Below are 19,558 nucleotides of genomic sequence, written 5' to 3'. Positions count from 1 at the left end.
TCAAATACTTTTTTCCTTCATTATATATTTATATAACATCCCATATAAAAAAAACATACTACATAGTAGTTATAGTGGATTTCCTCTACTAGAACATGCGGGGTGTTTTAAATGTTAACCTTTAATAAATCAGCCAGAGTTATAATGAGCAAATAAAGTGTTCGCTTGAGATAAAATTACACTCATTGATAAATCTAGGCCATCATGTTTCAGACGTTATTTCATTTTCCAGAGGGGCAAATGTAGTCAGCAATGTATTCTTTTCCGGCTAGTTTGATCTATTTCTAAAACATTTTACACATCCAGTTTTAACATGTCGTAACATTTCCATTTAAATCCCTTTTTTAAAGTTGTTATCTGAATGCAAAGGCCGCATAGCTTCCATCATAAATATCTGGAAGTCAGAATGTGACTTAACTACAGTTCTTAATTAAGACAAAATATGGAATGTGGGCACAAGATCTGACAAGGGACAAGGTTTCCACAAGAAGGGTCCAGATATCCAAGCTCCAGGTCAGTATGCTTAATCTCCAGGAAGGAAAGCAGAACTTGGCCATATGCACTCCTACCCAAGTTCATCTCACTCCCTGCCCTTTCAAATCTATGTAGTAATAGACCTGTTCCTTCTCCATGCCTGCTACCTGCCTCGTGAATGGGAACACCCCGATTATATATAAAAGTGATTCTAAGAAGAACCACGTTGCCATGTTTAGGAGGCAAACAGAACCTATTAAGCACTCAAGCGTAAGGAGTCAGGGGAATATAAAGTATCAAAAGAGTTAGGCTACTGCACATTTTTAGTCATGCCTCTCTGGCTTGTTAAACTCTAAATATTTAAAATATACAATATATTGCATTCTTGTTATGGAGTAGGGTATTATATACTTGGATGTAAGATGTCCTTGAAGAGTCCCTTGGTACTATCTGGTTGTTTTGCAATAGCAATTAGCAATCTGCATGAATTGTTGTTGTGATAATTTATTCAGATGTCATACTTGTTTAATAAAAATATCACATAATTTATTCTCTTTTAAATTACTGTGCAGTTCATGCTGCAGCATGGCGATCAAACTTCCCAATTACCCAAAAAGGAGGGAAAATATGCGGTTTCTCCTCACCTGAGGTAATGCTGGCCACAACTGTTCATGACTTACTATAAAGCAGTAGTAGAAAACTCTGTTCAACCTTGCTATTTTCCATTTTGAGTTATATCACTTTTACCTATTTTAATGCAGAATTGTGTGGGCAGTGTATGTAAGACTGTTCTTTGCTTTCTTTGGAAGACTTACTTTAGTGTGGTGAGCTCTGTGAGGGAGGGTTGAGTCGCTTTTAGGTAACTCTCTCTCCGTGCTGCAATTTTTGGAGATGGCTTAGGGCTGTTGGTGTCAGAATCTCCACTGTCATCATCTCCCATGGCTTTGATGTAGCTGCCACTGCGCATTCTCCGACAAGGAATTTCATCATCTTTGCTTTTGGGGGCATATCCACTCCATTCATCTTGTGGAACCTAAACAAAAACAAACGCAAGATCATTAACAGAATCTTTGCGTGCCAATAAGTGAAGCCAAGACAGACAATTATTGGAACTAGCATTAAGGAAGGACTACAAATTGAAGGGGTCCTTTACCTAAATAACAGCTGTGGTTTTGTTTATTTGCAAACAAACACACAAAAACAATAATTTTTAACAGCACACATTTATGTGTAAAAGTTTGGAAATGAGCATGAACAAAATGCAGAATATAGAGTGGGTAGGCAGTATAATGCAGACCTACTATCTAATACAACTTTACAGTCATATTTAATTTGCCACTTTACCATGTTAACAACTTAAACAGTCCAAGTTTAATACAATACGTAATATATGATACTATGTGATATATGATAGTTCCAAATAATTCCCAAATTTCCAAAATATCAGTATATAATGCCATCTTCTTCATGATTGGTAACTCATTTTTAAAAAATGTGTTTAATAAGTAGTAAATACATTCATTAGAGGTTTGTTATAAAATCCACCAGCATATTGAGTTTCAGGGAACACAAACTAAAATTAATTATTAAAAAAAAGTAAAAAAACAAACAAAAACCACTGGATTTTGTTTCACATTGAATTGATAATGGTAAAGGTATTTTCAAGTAAAAAGGCATTTTACTAGTAAATGATGGATCCAATATTATATATTAATATATTAGATTGCTGTTTAGTTTTAATTATTGGATTGTGCATGTGCACCTTAAGACAATAGTTTGAGCTAATATTTTTTTTTTGAAAGGTAGCCTCATCATTATGGGGAGATGCAAAATCTTTTCCCATAACATAATTCTGCAGCTTTGTAACACTCATCAAGTCATGTAAATTATTCTGCAAGGTCAATCTAGTAACCAACTTTCTTTCTGAACATTTTTTTGGCAGAAGCAGTGTCTTGAGAATACCCACAGCACTTTGTCTGAATTAACATTTCTTTCAAACATTAATAATATTCATCAGATAGAAAAAACAAATTGTGGCAACATATCTCAAACTTTAAACATTATTCCAAATTCTCCCTAAACCACCTTGTGTAAATCATGTTTGCTATTGCTATTGCAGAGATGGAAGACAAGCCTGCTCTTCTAGGCAAAATCAACCAATAATAATACATTAATCAAAATAAGCAGAGTCACATAGAGCCAATTCAAGCTGGGTCCCTTTTTTTTTTTTTACCAAAAACATTCTTTGAAAGCAGTTCTTGGCAATTATCATCCTGGAATTAAATGACCTACTGTTAGTCATTAGGGTGCATAGTCATAACCAGATTGACTGTGAACAATGAAATATATTAATTTTAATTAGAACCATAAACCAGGGACACAGAGAAAAGTCTGACGATGTATAACTAAAACTGGGTGATTTTAGATTTTGTTAGACCAGCATATTAAATACATTACTATTAAACCGGTGCACTAAACCAAAACATGAAAAATATTTCATCAAATATTTTTACATAGTATAGTGTAGTTTATTATTATGTATTAAAATAAATTTACAAACTTCTAATTTTAAAAGTATTTAATAATGTACCAGGTTAGTACATAGTACCACACTATATGACCAAAAGTATGTGGATGCCAGACCATCATACATATGAGCTTATTGGACATTCCATTCCAAAACATGGGTATTGACCCCTTAATGACAAAGCCCGTACATGTATGGGCTCAAAATGCATTGTTTTCAATAGGTTTAGGGACGCCCCATTGTCCTTAAGGGGTTAATATAGCATATCCCCCTCTGCGCTACTGTAACAGCCTCCACTCTTCTAAGAAGGCTTTCCACAATATTTTGGAGTGTTGGAGTTTGTGCTCATTCAGCCAAAAGAGCATCAGGCACCGATGTTGGCCTGCCTCACAATCTGTGTGAGCTGTAGCATTAGCATAACCCTTCACTGAAACTAGGGGGCCTAGGTCAAAAAACTGGAAAACAGCCCCAGATAATTATTTCTCCTTCACTAAACTTAGGTAGGTACAATGCATTCCGGCAGCTGGTGTTCTCCTAGCATCCGCCAAACCCATATTCATCTACCAAACTTCCAGAGAATACATTTCCACTGATCCAGAGTCCAATGTATGCTTGGAATTGTGTATAGTGAGCTTCAGCTCGTGTGCTGTTGTTTGGCCATGGAAACCCAATTCATATACCTCCAGATGCAAAGCGCTCGTGCTGAAGTTGCTTCCAGAGGCAGTTTGGAACTCAGTAGTGAGTGATAGTTCAGAGAACAGGCAATTTTATGTGCTTTGTGCGTATGTGTAAGTATGTGTGGTCCACTGCTTCATCGCTGAGCTGTGGTTACTCCTAGATGCTTCCACTTCACAATAGTAGGACTTACAGTAGACTGGGACAGGACTTACAAGGCACAAATATCACAAAACCAAACAATACCACACTAAAGTCACTGAGCTCTTCAGTATGACCCATTCTAATATGCATGATATTATACAGATGTTAGCAGTTAGTAGGGCTGAAACACCTAAACTCATCAATTAGGAGTGTTGTCCTCGTACTTTTGGTCATATAGTGTAAATACTCATAATGCTTCTTCAAGACTTAATATAATACTTTTAAATTCTTAAAGGGTCACTCCATTCATCATATGTACTTCAATGCATATAATAGCTGAGTGGTGTCGTCCTTGTAAATGCTTGTTGGGATTCTGCAGAATATTCCCATATGCATTTGCCTCTCTGCCTCCCCGCTATTTGGCTTGTAAGTCTGAACATATCTCCTGCCACATGATATACCCCCACCAGTTAGCACCAGAGCTGAATTGGCAGGGTTCAGGGTGGACCATGCCCAGAAAGAGCTCCAATTACAACCAAGCCACTGAGTGGAGCGAAACATTGGACCATGGAGGGGGCGTTGTGTTAGAGCTTCTCCCAAGCAATTACATTTTCTATTTTTTACAGCTTTATTTAATGCATATTAAAATATTTAATACTGAAATTGCATTCTTTGTTGAGGAGATAGCATGGAGCACTGGAATATCAGATAATGTTTAGTAGCTCAGTATCTCAGACCCAGAGAAGTCATGGACACATTCCTGAGTGGAGTTTCCATTAAAATCAAAGTGTACCCAACATCCATAAGACTCACTGAAGCAAGCTGATCATTGAATGTTAACACATGCTGTAAGTTTAGATGGACAGAAAGGTTTTTTTTTATGTTTATTTTTTTTTAAATATCAACGTTTAATTATAAGAATACATATACACACACTTCTATTCGCTCAACTTAGGACTCTTTTCAGAGAGACAGCATTTCCAAGCTCAGAAACCTTTGCAAAATTTGAAAAACATTAATGACACTTATCCTCTTTTTTGGTTTTACCTCGCTATTAACAGTTAATTGGATGATCACTGAAAATCCTTTTGTATGAAAGTTCATCCATTTCATGTCAGCTATGCAACACTGTTTTATTCTTATCTCCCTTCTAGGCTCGCCACCTTTTCCCAAAAAGAAAATACCAGCCATAGTTGTGGGTCGGCGAGTGCGAAGCCACAAAAGGGGGCGGATCCACTCAATGTTGGACGACCCTTTGAGATTGAGCTTCGGGCTCCTCGTTACAAGTAACAGGTGCTTGGAGCTCGGTTCTTGTAAAGCAGTGTGTAGTGGCCCAACCAGTGGTTTGAATTTTCCCTAAGGACTAGATTGGGAGCTTAAGGCAGGAGATGTAGAAACCCAGAAGCAGGCAGTCCACAACACTATATAAACAAAAGCCAATAATCAGTCCAGAAGATCAAGGCAAGCAGCACAGAATCACCATGGGTTACCAAGCCAAAGTTGTGGGACCGGACACAGCCAGGATAATCCAGGTAGCAAACCAAAAGACAAAAGCTGAGAGGTCAAACAAGGTTGAGCAGGTTCAAGTAAGGGTAACTAGCTGTAGCAAGGATACAAGGTGACTGTACAAATACTGACACCGCAGCTTGTTAGCACTCAGGCATCGAATAAAGGGAGAGCAGAGTACATATTAAGGCTGCAGGTAACCAGCTCCTCACGTTAGCTTCAAGTAATTACCTCTAGCTATGTCTTTTTTCAGGATCTCAACAGATAATGGGCATGCCTAGGACAGGAGGGATCTCAATTACTCTGGAGTCTGGAGAACTCTAGGCTGGGGATGGGCCTATTCTGCAACTATGCCGATGAACGCGGTGTGCATGTAACTTGAGTATATGTGATCATAAATGTGCATGTGTGTGTGAGCATGAATGTATGTCTAAGTATGTGTGAGAGGGAGTATGTGTTCGCATGACTGTATATCAGTGTGAGTGTGTAAGTTTGTGTAAGAGTGTGTATGCGTGTTAGCGTGAGTGTATACTTTTGGGTTAATTGAGGACTGGGATTGGGAGCCATTGATCTACATGACTGGTGGTAAACATATCAAATACAACTATTTTTTACTTGGCTTGGATCCTACTTGATGAGCCTAAATGTTCTATTATATGACACAATTTTTTAATATAATTTATACCTCTAAACCTAGGTTTCTAAATGATTTGGAACTTTACATAGAAGATATAGAAATCATTCTTCAAAACTATGACATGCAACACACGGTAGGAATTGGCTTTACATCTGACTAACATATGATTATTCTGTTTTGGTTTAAATGTGAAATATATATATATCAAATATATCAAAATAATAATATTAGTCCAAAAAGTGGTAATATTAACAGAAATAGCACACAAAAGAAAGAAGTAGCAAAACGGACCTATTCCTGAACAGCAGATTGTATGGACCCCAGCTGCATCCTCAATCTGAGTCTTCTCATGCTTGCATTTTAGTAAGTAATCTAATTAAACACCCGTTCAAGTTGTACCTGGGACTCTACAAACCAAATAAATTGTTCTACAATTAAGTACAACAGCACACGACCAGAACATTTACTAACGCTAACATCAACAATCTCTGCTCACACATTTGTAACCCATTCATTTTCAATGTTATTCTAAAATCAAATGGCTTATATAAAAAACAGTCAAGAACATTAGCTACTTTTACTCGGTAATATTATTTTCCCTTACTGAGCTGTATTTTGGATATGTTGGAGGCTAATTAAGGTTCCAATGATAACCTTTTGGAGTATTATAATATACATTATCTAATCATTCAATGATATACATTTTATCATGAATATTAAGTATTTCCATTAAAAAAAAAAAATATATAAAGGGTGTTCCTTTTTTTAATTTGTTACTGGTAATGCAATAAATGTGCGGTAAAATACTTCTAAAATAAATCTATTCAGAAAAGCCAGCTAATACATATACCATCCAAAAAAGTTAACCTCCAATTAAATAAATATTAAAAGCATGATCTGATCCACATGAAACATGAAAATAAAACAAAAGTATGTGAAAACTCTATAAAGAACATGTTTTTCTACGTGTAATAATAAAGAAACTATGTATTATATTGCTTAGGTAGGTTTTAATATACACATTAGTTTTTACTATTTTCACACAAAATGTTAGTATCTCATATGTTTAGGATTAGTTGAACAATATGAAAAATAAGAAAAATACATATATTAAACCATGACTTATTACAAAAAAAATATAAAGGAACTGCAATTCATCTGTTTCATCCTTAATTATAATTAAAATGGAATAAATGTAGAATATATTTTATGTGACACATCACATCAACAATGAATAATTCTTCTCTTTAACATATACATCCACGGGGAGTTGTGTTTTCTAAAATTAATCATGTACAGTAACATTAATATTAGATAATGACTTACCTTTCTTGTTGAAAATGAAAAGAGGCATTCCTTATGGTAAATTATGTTCATCATCTGCTCGGCTTAAGGCAACAAAAAGAATCAAGGCATCTCTCAGTGTACTGCCATTTCAAAGTGGGTGACTATAGCAGTAAACAAGGACTGGAGGGGAGTGTTTAACCATCACTCACAAAACAGTATATTTGTAACTTTAGCATTCTTTTCGCATGCAAATAATTAATGAAATGAGATCACAGAATGTACGAACAATGCTTAATGACTGCTCAGCACTGACTGTCTAACACATGCAATTTAGTGTCCTTGCCAGTTATTTTTGAACCATAACCGGTTAGATGTTGAAGCCAAAAGAGGAGAAGGACTGTATCATTTTCACAGTTTCTCTAGCTGCCTTTATATTTTTTTTGCTTTTTTTGTAGTATAACAGCTCAATGGATGCCAACCTTCAACAGCAATGTCAATAATCATTCATTAGCATGGGGAGCAAGATGAATATTTCTTAGTCTTGGAGAGTAGAGGACTCAGCAGGCAGTTCTGCTCCATTGCCACAGAAACTGGTACATGCTAAATAGAGCAGGCTGACACAAAAGAGAAAAACAAATAACCAAATCTAACTAAACCAATGAACAAGTAAAGAAAAGAGGGAGTGATTGTTGATTTACAAAAGTACCTCAGTATGAGGCAAAGAAAGTTAAATTGCTGTAAACATCCATATTCACTGAAACCTGAAAAAACAAGCACAACAGATTCTCAAGTATTTCAGGGAAGCGGAGGTCAGGTTAGTGAAAGAACATAAACTTATAATACACTTTCAATAATCAGACTATTATGACCTTCTGGGGCTAAGTGCAAATAAATGATGTTATTGAACATTAAAAAAGGACACCCTAGGTATGTCCTAGGGTGGCCAGGGGAGCTGGCAGGGTGCTGGCCAAGGTCACTATCCTGCACGCAGATGGTTATTGGGGTAGTCAACAGATCTGAATGGTAATACCAAAGGGTAAAAAAGGCAGAATCCAAAAGTCAAGCCAAAAGATCATGGTCACCAGTAAAGCAATAAAATCCAGAAAGACGACCCAAGAAGTCTGAAGATCAAGTACCGGGAATGCAGAATCCCAAACCTAAAAGCACTACAAAAAACTGCACGTCTTGGAACTTCCTTCAGGGGTATTTATTGGAAATTGTAGTGCCAAAGTCCCAGTTAACCATCTTACGCTTTGGCTTAGTTGTGTATGCTCAAAGGGCTTGTGGTGTGCGATAGATAAGGGATCCTTAATAATAACAGATGTAGAGTATTTGGAGCTGAGCCAAGTTCTTGGGATGACTGCCAAAGATTGAGCACATACTTGTGCTCCACCCAGTTTATGTTTCTCCCCAATATCACCAACACCTAAACATCTAGATAAGCCTTCACCAATATGATAAGGGACTTATAAGGGACCTTTGATGTCATAAAAGCTTATGTTTATCTACTTATTTTTCTATGTATATGTTAACTTTCTAAAACAATATATTAAATGGTTGTAAAATTAGTCTCCTCTTGAGCCAATATGGAAATCCAGCGACATATTCTGATCTAAGATGGCAGGCCCAGGGGCAGTGGAGGCTCCTCCATAGGAGCACATGCGCACGTGAACCCCCAAACGCAAAAGAGAAAAAAATCTTGCAAAATTCATCAAAAATCCTTTTTAATCTAATTTAGATTAAATTGAATTTTTTATGAATTTTGCAAATTTTGTCCCCTGATGTAGCCTGCCTATGTCTCTGCCTATCACACGTGCGATAGGAAGAGACCCTATTTGGCTCAGTTGCTGCCACGCTTGCTAAAGCGCCGGCTGAGCTGCCCATTTGAACCCTGTTTGCACAGTAAAAGCTGTGCAATCAGGGGGGGAGCTCCCAGCGGTCAGCTTCCAGCCAACACACTCCCTGCCCAGCCCCGAGTCTCCCCGCCCTCCCCAGTGACTGACTGCAATCCTGCAGTCACTCTGACGATTGGCCCTGCCCCTTTACTTATAGCGTCCACACTGCTCAAGAACTCATCTAATAGTATAAAATTAATATTTGGGCTGCTGAAAGTTTAGGGTTAATTTAGGGGCAGGTATGGTTGATGGGTCTTTAGGGCTATTTTAGGGGCAGTTGTGGTTGATGGGGTGTTTAGGGTTAATATAGGGGCAGTTATGGTTAATGGGGTATTTAGGGTTAATTTAGGGGCCGTTACAGTTGATGGGGTCTTTAGGGTTAATTTAGGGGCAGTTATGGTTGATGGGGTCGTTAGGGCTTATTTAAGGGCAGTTATGGTTGATGGGGTCTTAAGGGTTAATTTAGGGTCAGTTATCGTTGATGGGGTCTTTAGAGTTAATCTAGGGACAGATATGGTTGATGGGGTCTTTAGAGTTAATTTAGGGTAATGTATTTTAACCTGTACATTACGTTGTAAACGTACATTTCATTTTCAAAATTTATATATTGTGAACCTCCATTGAAATTACCCACCTGCCGCCACTGCCCAGGAGGGGTATAGGTCTCTCGGCTGCAAAACTAGGAGACTTACTTGTACTTCGCACAGCCTCCACAGACTGGATTAAAATGTGGTAAAAATGCCTCTGTGGAAATCCATTTTTGCACAATTCTGACTAGTGGTCCTGTTTACTCCATAGATCGTACTCACAGTAATTTACCTATAGTTGTAATTTATTTCATATAACACATTTTCATTGGAAGCTATTTTTTCCTAAACTGAATCAATAAAAACAAAAGGCAAACAAAAAAATGCCTAGATGTTGTGTTAACATTTTGTTAAAATAGGACAAGGTTAATAACATATTGCAACCAACTCATTATGTAAAACTCATCTAATTGCTTTATGAAAGAAAGGAAGCTCAATTTATTTGCAAACCTAAATATCTTAACATTTTATAATTATCAATATTTACAGCATAAGATCACTAAACATTTAATACTTAGGCAACTCCCAGTGTTCCTCTACTTGTCTCTCAAGCTAATAAGGGAATTAAAAAGTAGATAATTGTCTCAATAAAAATCATGAATAGATCTTTCACTTCATAACCCAGAAGTGATCTTAATTAACACTCAAAAACTTCACACCTCTCTCTTTAGTAAAGACAAAACCAAAAGGCAGTTTAAGAAAAACTAATGACATGAAGCTTCTGACATTCCTATAGTGGTTAGTTCATTAAGATGGTTTCAGTAGACCATGAAGAGAGAATTTAAGAACTATGAGTTTATGATACCCCAGACTAACTTCACCCAATTCATAGGCTTACAAGGAGTAGAGTGAAAATTAACTATATAAAAAATTAAATATACAAAAGTTACAGTAATGTTAAGATTAAGGTTAGGGTATACTGGTGCAGAAGATGAAGAACTCTTGCCACCAGTCTAGCACAAGATAAGTCCAGCGTGTACTAAATTGAGTCAATGGAGACTGATTTGGAGTTCTCAAGGAATAGTACATTTACCAAGGTTTGTCCAAGATTATTTTGGTTAGTGGTTTGTACTTAGTGAGTTCTGGATTGTAAGAACTTTTAATATAGATACATTTAAAGTTTGAGGGATTGTATAAACTGGTGTCACAAAAGTTCACATTGTGTTACATTTCAATGAAATAGTCACTTGATTAAATAAAAATATGATTAGTTAGATAATCTTTTATTTTAGAGTTTAATTTAGAGTTTGTAGAAGAAATACATTTTCAAACAGCCAATTTCTAACACTTGAAAGTATTAGTAAAGCACCATTGTATAACGTTTATGTCAGAGGCAGTTTTATACATAACCACAAATTGTATCTTTTATTTATTTTCTGTTCTGTTAAGGTAAATTATGCCTTTCTGATTTTCAGGGTACATTTTGAGATTAAAAACTGGTAAAATGATACTTTATAAACTGCTTAAAAACAAACATACTGGGAATTATAACTAAATCCATCACCAGTGAAAGACAAATTGGTGTGGGCTCTCATTTTGCAAACGATAAATTGTAATGAATTTTATTCTGAAATAGATGCAAATGATAATAGGAAGCCTGAAAAATAATATTGTAGATATGACCATCTGGTAGCGAGCTGGAGATAAACAAACCTGATCCAATCTAACAAGAAAAAATACAGTATATTCTAATTAGTGAAACACAGTCTATGATGGCCTTGTCAAGGGAACTACAAGAATGGTAAAAATGTAATCATATAGTCATCTTCTAGAATAAGCAACCTGCCCTTGGTGATGCACAAGTGGAAAGTGTTAACCCTTTAAAAACTTTCATTAGAAGGAACAGGGTCTCCTTAAGACCCCAAACCACCAGTGCCTCTGCCGACGTCCCACTTTTTCAGAAGCCCAGAATGTTTGCTGGCTGTTTTACAGCATTAAAACTAACAATAATGTGTACAGAAACAGCAATAAAAAAAATGTTATAAGCTATATTGTGTAAATAAAATAAATTATTCTTGTAATGTCTTATTTGCCATAATGGCTACCAATAGGCCTTGACGTCATATACCTTACTGGGAAAGTTTTGCCTCCATTGTAGTATATGGGCATTTCCTATAAATACTTCATTATTAATATAACCACCAAACCGAAGAAAATGAAATTAATAATTTTTGTATGGCTTACCTGGAGGTACTGACATGGTCGCTCTTGTTGACAGGAATCAGATTTTACCAATGCCTGATCGATGTTTGCAGAGGGTTTCTGGTAGACCTCACGTGCCCTGCTCACTGTTAGTGTGGACGCCCAAGAACTTTTCTTCAACATCTGGCTGTCCAAGCTCACTGGCAAATTTGTACAGGTGTTGCATTTCACATCATTATTGCTTCTCGATGCCTTTAATGCATGTTCACTAATCGTGTTGTATGCTTCCATAAAATATTGTGAAGTCGAACGATCAGGGCATCTGCCCATAGTCATGACTGTAGTCGGAGTATGATAGATGCAAATATCGTTATCTAAGTTATCCTGTGAACCCCACCACCCTGTAATGTTAGCTCTAGGTTTCACTTCAGCTCTCCTCTCTTTGCTTTTACTGCGCTTGCCGTACCTTACAGTTTGTACTTCCTCTGAGTTGGCTTTATTTCCATTGGCATTCCCTTTTGTTGGGCCTTCCAGTGAATGAGATTTTGTAAAGAGTTTTTGAACAGAATGAACTAAATGCCGTATCCTTCCTGGGCTGTCACTGCGGTGCTCCACTGCGCTCCTTTTATATTGCAAGGTATGGTAGCCATCACGATTAATAGGAATCTGTCTTTCGAATTGATCTAAGAGGGTTGATGGTATGCGATTGGCTTTTCCTACTGATCCATGAGGAACTAGAGCACACTCATCTTTTAGATCATGATGAGAACTATAATGTCTCCTTGGAAAAGTACTGCTTGCAATCTGATCCCCATACGACACCATGCAGTCTACTGGATATGAGTTCCTTTGAGCATAGTATGGATGATCTGCAGGATGGGGGTCTACTGGATTTAGTAAATATGGCTTTCTATCTGTGTGGTGTGGAAGGGTTTCACATACTGAATCGCATACAACCCCATGATGATGGCTACGGCTGCTGGATAACCCTTTCATTATTAAAATGAAGGAGATTTCAAAGTCATTTACTATTCCAGCTCACTGATATGAAGGTCTTCACCCCAGACCTACAAACAAGAAGAAATACATGAGAAACCCAGAAAACTATGAAACATTTTATAATGCACTTTACATTTTAACAATGCACTTCAAAGAACGAAGCTGATGCCTACAATAAAGATTATGTAGAAAGTGTAATGTAGCAGACATGAGAATTTTTATTATCTGTGCCATTTAACAACAACAATACTATCCTGAAGACAAGTATTAAGATTAAAGCCTGTGGGGAGTTCCCAATGAACTGCTCTAGTAACACTTTGCAATAAAATAATTTGTACGCCCTACAAACAACTCCATTAAGTCCAATACATATTGATCAGTCCTGTCTAACACACTGACACTCATCATAAAAGATATAAAATGTACAGAAAAGATTTAGATTTAGAGTAAAGACCTAGCCACAACATATTACTGGTGTCCCATTTGGCCGCATGTCCTGAGAATATGTGGCTTCCTGTATACAGCAGATGAGTGCATGCTCATCATTTATTGGCCCTTGACCATAAAGTGCCCAAACAAAACCCAGGATATGTTTAATTCAAATTCTCTCCATGTGTCAAACAGTCACTCTAGTTGATTAGAACTAATCTGTAATTTACCGCAAGGCAGTATGCTAGATCTGCCACACAAGCAGCAGAAACATTAAGTGTGTGGTGCTCATCTTGTATGGCCAATGGCCAATCTGGACCTGATTATCTTGATTTCAATTCATCTCAATCTAAAGGGACACTAGCGCCCCGGTATCCACTTTAGTGCATATGCTAACTGTGTGGTCCCTTTAAAGTTTCCTGGGGTCTGTTTTAAAAAATCCACGGTGGGATTCTGCAAAATCACACATCTCCTTGCACATGATATACTTACCTCCAATCATCTGCAGCGTTAGCTCGGTGAGCTCTGTGTACAGGGTTCTGTTCAGACCCCCATGCACATGTGTGGAAAGCCCTCCCATTGATTTCAATGGGGGGCACTTTCTTGTCACTTATTAACTTCAAACAGTCAATCAGTAGCAAAAACAGTCAAACCACGGAGAAGGAGGGCGGCTGCTACAGCAGGACTGCCTCCTCTTTTTTGTTTGGGAATAATGCATAATTTAATAATCAGAGTACTTAAATATGCATTCTTCTATATTGGGTACGTCAGGGACATCGTACTGTCCCTTTAAGGTTAATATCCAATTTACTCCAAGCTAATTGATTAATTATTGTATTGGGATTTTGTAATAAATATAAGTCAACTATTAATCTCCATGGACAACAGCTGGCTCCCAACACAATGGGATTCCTCTTGAGTAAACCAGTTTCAAGGAATTACACTAGTGGCGAAACCCAAATGTCCAGGAACTCACAATACATCAAAGGGCTATCTCTCTACCAGGTGGGAACAATAAACAGGAGATACAATCTACAATCTCTTACAACAAAAGGATTACAGGAGACAATATCAACATTCAGAGACCCACCCTGAATTTGCCCTGAGGACCATCAATTTCACTGTGGGGGCAACCTAACTTCTTGGACAAGAGCGGTCTCTACAGGCAGCTGGTGCAGGTACAAGAGTGTGCCTTCCTAAGGATGAGTGGACACAAACTCAGAAGATGATTGGCTGGGACTGTTTGGGCATGGTGGCTATAAAGGTGTTGTGTGAGCAACAGAGAAGAGAGAGAACCAGAAAGAAAAAGAAAGAGAACCAGAAAGAAAGAAGGAAGGATAACATCATGGTGACAGGGACATCCCATCCTTACATGCACACATAGAGTCATTAGCATAGTGTAGTTAGAGTCATAGAGCCTTGTATTTTAGACGCTTCTCTATATACTCATTTATATGTATTTGTTATGTTAATAAACCCATTGTTTTAAGCCACTGGTGTAAGTGGAGTTTCATACGACGAGGAATCGGTAGTAGTTAAAGGAAAGCCAGACGGGTGAAGGTTATATATCCCGGGATTCAAAGGGGCTTTTCTACATTGGCGAGCCAGCCTGGAGGTTAACGTTCCAGTAAAATTTTTGAAGACATTCCTCGGTTGGCCCAGGACTACGTCGTGAGCATTTTGGAGGGCGGAATTCGTATGAGAACGGAGAGATTCGGTATCGGTGAGTATATAAGATGGAAGCTGTTAATAATTTTGCGGATAAGTCAACTGTTGAATATGTATGTAATGATAGGTTAAATGCTTTACAGTTGTTGAATGATTTACTGTTACAGTTTGAAAAGGCTAATAATAAGATAGGAAAATTTGTAATTCATAAGAAAAAGAAGTATGCGGCTAATTTAGCTCAACTTGTTGTACAGTATAAGTGTGCATTAGAAAGTATGGAAGGAAAGGTCATGTCTAACACCAATGTACAAATGATGCCTGTAAATGTCTCTGTTGTTGGGGTAGATGGTTGTCCTACATGCCAATTAAGTAGAGAGGATGTAGAAATGTTGGGGGAACAGTTTGTACAAAGGGGACACATTATAGCAACACTAACTCAGAAACTAGAAGAGGAACGCTCTAGGCACAATACACATTTTCCTGTTTATACTGCAACAGGAGGTGAGGAAGCACAGTGTCACACTCCACCAAATACAACAGGTCACGATACAGTGCAAAGTTCGCTATTTACTAGATCTGAGACAACCACAAGCACGTTGCCACGAACACATAAGTTCACAACATTTACTTCTTTTGCAGAGGACCCTCATAAGAAATATGCTCGTGAAATTAAAACCCTTATAACACCTTTTAATTCAAGTGGTCACATGGTAGATAATTTAGTTACATTTGAACAGTTTGTTACCCAGTATAGCCTTGATGACCACACTGCCTGCCAACTGCTTAAAATTTGGTTGCCTCCATATTACAGTAATTCATTAGAACTCCAACAGCAGTATGGCTCTTGGGCTAACAAGGAGGAGCGCAGTAATCAGATTATGGCCCTTACAAATGTAGATACTGCGGACACATCCTTCTTAGATAGTATTTTGCCCCAGCCCAATGAAGACCCTTTTGCATTTTGCACTAGATTTCATGAGGTGTATTGCAAGGTTCATAACAAAACAGGTTTGCAAATAGGAGACCCAATAATGTTACGTATACTAGCAGGAAAATATAAGGGTATGGATTCCACTAATCGTAACTTACTAGCTACAGCTCGTAATTTTCATGAATTCCTAAGAATGTTACATGACTGGAGGAAGGATCATACACTTAAAACAAACTTCCAACACATTGCTTTAATAACAAAAAATGAAGGTAACAGTACACACCTAGATAAATTAAGAACAGGCCGCATATGTTTTTCATGTGGGAAAACTGGACATATTAAAAAACACTGTTGGCAATGCAGAAATAATTATCAGGAAAGAAGGGGTCAGGTACATGCAGGGGTATATCACAATACTGCCAGAAACAATGCATGGCATTCCACACAACATAATCCCTATACACAAGCAAGAGAGCATCTTAAACAGATTTCTGAGAAAGAAGGTTATAAGTCTTATCCCACCCAGGTTAGAACAGTAGAGGATGCAAAATCTTCCAGCCACGTAGTCAATGTGATTCCAACTGCACCTTTACTTGACCTTAGGGATGAGGGGTGTACTGTACTCTCACCATAGGGATGTCAGGCCCCTGTTAAAATGGAACCTATCTGCAAATTGCAGAAGGACCATAACAGTCGCCCTTGTGTTTCAGGTGTGGTCGGGGGCCATCACACAAATATACTACTGGACACAGGAGCTGCTGTTAGTCTAACATCGTTACCATTGCTTGTCTCACCATTAGCGCCACAAACTCACTTGATCGGATTAGGGGGAGCCCAAACAAGAGCAGTGTTAGCACCCTCTGTACCTATACAGCTGAATTCCTGGAGTGATGTATTTCCTATGTGGTGCACCTCACAGGGTGATGAAACTATTCTAGGAGTGGATATAATGCGCAAGGCAGGGATGCTTATTGATTTGTGTAACGGTATGTTGTGGAAAGTCACACGTAATCGTAAACCAGTAATATTGGATTATGAACATCTCTCCTCAATCCCAGTTATACACAGCGTGAAAAATGCTCCTATACAATTCCCGTTTACAGATAAGGCAGTAGTTAAATCCTTAGTGCACAAGTTTCCAGAGGTGTGGGCTCAAGGTAAGAATGATTGTGGAGCTCTCAAAGGAAGTGAAATTTTGGTTCAAGGGCCTGACCCTCCCCCACACAGACAGTATAGGTTTCCAAGTGAAGCTATTGAGCCAGTAAGGGAAATATTGCAGAAAAATGAATGTAAAACAATATTTCATGCTGACACAATTAATGACTCTGTACATGTCTTTGTAGATGGTTCACGGTACTGGAAGAATGGTAAGTTCTACACGGGTTGTGCGGTGATCTGCCCCTCCAGGAATTTTCATCTTTTAGTTAAACTCCCATCATATTGCTCAGCTCAAAGGGCAGAATTAGAAGCCATTTCCTTGGCGATTATGAACCTCTCGCATCCTGATGAGCCTACACTTTCAACCCCTCTCAGGGAGGCAATATCAAAAGAACAGTTTCTTAAGGCAGTGCAAGACCAAGTTCGAGCAAATTTACAATTTGCAGCAGGCAACATGGCAAGACCATGTAAAGAGGGGAGTGACACAGGCGACCCGTCGAGTCTATTTGAACCAGGCTAGTTAGTCCCACAGCACCATGGAGTGCAAACTGGGAAGGCCCTATATAATAAATAAAAAGCTTGGCTGTACAGTCATACAAACAGAAAACCAAAAAAAAGAGAAAACAGCCAATGAAATGGGTACATATTGATAAATGTAAATTGATTCAAACAAGTGGTCTATGATTATGAAAAACCTCATTAACTTTTGGTTCTTGTTTTGTTTCTCCTCTCTCTTTCTCTCCCTTATTCCTTTTTTCAGATGCATCGACTCAAGGCCAAATCCTTAATGCAAACAATTACTTGTATGCTGAATATCTTGGGACTCTGTCAGTGTTCGATAGTTATAAAGCCTGTATCAGAGGAATATTATGTATATACAGCATGCCAGAGCTGTTTAGGCTAAACTGGATATAGTATAACTGTACTGGCAGACAGGCAATGATGCATAAATTGGGAAAAATCCAAAGAATAATTTTATCTTCAAGTAAATCCGTTCCAGACAGAGAATAATAACACCAGTAGTTAAGGGGATAGTTAAGAATTACTTTGTTTGTATGATATGATTTCTTGGTATTTCAAAATGGGGAATGGGTAGAAATGGATCTTTCTCTTGGCGGTCTACATCCTGTGACAAAAACATATGTCTGCACACCGGGACAGTATAGGGAGGTATACACTTCATGCTGGCATAATAATTCACTGTATCAAGTAGGGGTTGAGACAGTCCCTACTTCTCAAATTGTGTCATACATGGGATATGGCAGGGTGTGTTACACGTGATTACTAAAGATCAATCAAGTTGAATGGGTTTCTTCTGATGGGTGCTGGGGTAATTACAACTTGTCTAGAGGACTCTATTGTGGGGATAATTTGACTATTTTAAACATTTCTGGCATTTATTTAGGATTCCATTCATCAGTCGACATTCTGTTGAATACCTCCCTTCTATAAACATTTCGGTGATACCTCCTAATCTCAGGGATGCTACTATTCTATTTAAATGGAGTAAAGTATTAGAATCAGACATAGGCCTACTTAAAAAAATGAAAGAATCTGATGATCAAACTAAGGTGGTAATTCAACATCTCCAAGGGGAAATTGAACAACTTATTCCTCACATTGATTCTATTGCCACAAATAATCATTGGGATCATATTTTTGGACAATCATTTTCTAAAAGGAATTTTATGTATTATATGTTTCATCCTGTTGTTATTATTTTCATTTGTACTATTATATGTTTTATTGTGCAAATAATTCTTTGTAAATCACTGAAGCGCTTGACATCCAAGGCTAGACATACTATAAAAGAATTTAGATATTTACATTTAAGTTAGACTCTCTAAAAGATAACTACACTATGGTGCCACGGAAATCCAAACATACAAAACCACTAATCTGAAGAGGACCTGCATTATGGATTTTATTCTTGACCATTGTGAATGTTTTTTCCAGCCACAACAAACTGGGTTTACGTGTGTCATTCAGACACAAAGGGGGGAGATGTAATAAATATAAGTCAACTATTAATCTCCATGGACAACAGCTGGCTCCCAACACAATGGGATTCCTCTTGAGTAAACCAGTTTCAAGGAATTACACTAGTGGCGAAACCCAAATGTCCAGGAACTCACAATACATCAAAGGGCTATCTCTCTACCAGGTGGGAACAATAAACAGGAGATACAATCTACAATCTCTTACAACAAAAGGATTACAGGAGACAATATCAACATTCAGAGACCCACCCTGAATTTGCCCTGAGGACCATCAATTTCACTGTGGGGGCAACCTAACTTCTTGGACAAGAGCGGTCTCTACAGGCAGCTGGTGCAGGTACAAGAGTGTGCCTTCCTAAGGATGAGTGGACACAAACTCAGAAGATGATTGGCTGGGACTGTTTGGGCATGGTGGCTATAAAGGTGTTGTGTGAGCAACAGAGAAGAGAGAGAACCAGAAAGAAAAAGAAAGAGAACCAGAAAGAAAGAAGGAAGGATA

The 19,558-nt window shown here is 37.8% G+C and overlaps 1 protein-coding gene across 2 annotated transcripts in view; it reads right to left on the bottom strand.

Moving 5' to 3' along the window:
- The window catches only part of DLGAP1 (DLG associated protein 1), a 106,194-nt gene extending 93,272 nt beyond the window's left edge, over positions 1 to 12,922 (bottom strand). The window contains exons 1-2 of one of the 2 annotated variants that reach the window (XM_053468100.1): positions 11,917 to 12,922; positions 1,290 to 1,507 (exon numbers count right to left, since the gene is read on the bottom strand). In XM_053468100.1, coding sequence (XP_053324075.1) covers positions 1,290 to 1,507; positions 11,917 to 12,870 — 1,172 coding nt within the window. In that variant the 5' untranslated portion in view covers positions 12,871 to 12,922. Of the gene's footprint in view, positions 1 to 1,289; positions 1,508 to 7,289; positions 7,490 to 11,916 lie in introns of those variants that run through there. The other variant, XM_053468101.1, reaches the window with a different exon arrangement.
- Positions 12,923 to 19,558: the final 6,636 nt, after the last annotated feature.

Source organism: Spea bombifrons, chromosome 5 (genome assembly GCF_027358695.1).
Source record: "Spea bombifrons isolate aSpeBom1 chromosome 5, aSpeBom1.2.pri, whole genome shotgun sequence".
NCBI classification, from domain to species: Eukaryota; Metazoa; Chordata; class Amphibia; order Anura; family Pelobatidae; genus Spea; species Spea bombifrons.
The sequence above is the reverse complement of the archived record's forward strand: the minus strand, read 5'-3'. Positions and strand labels throughout refer to the sequence as shown.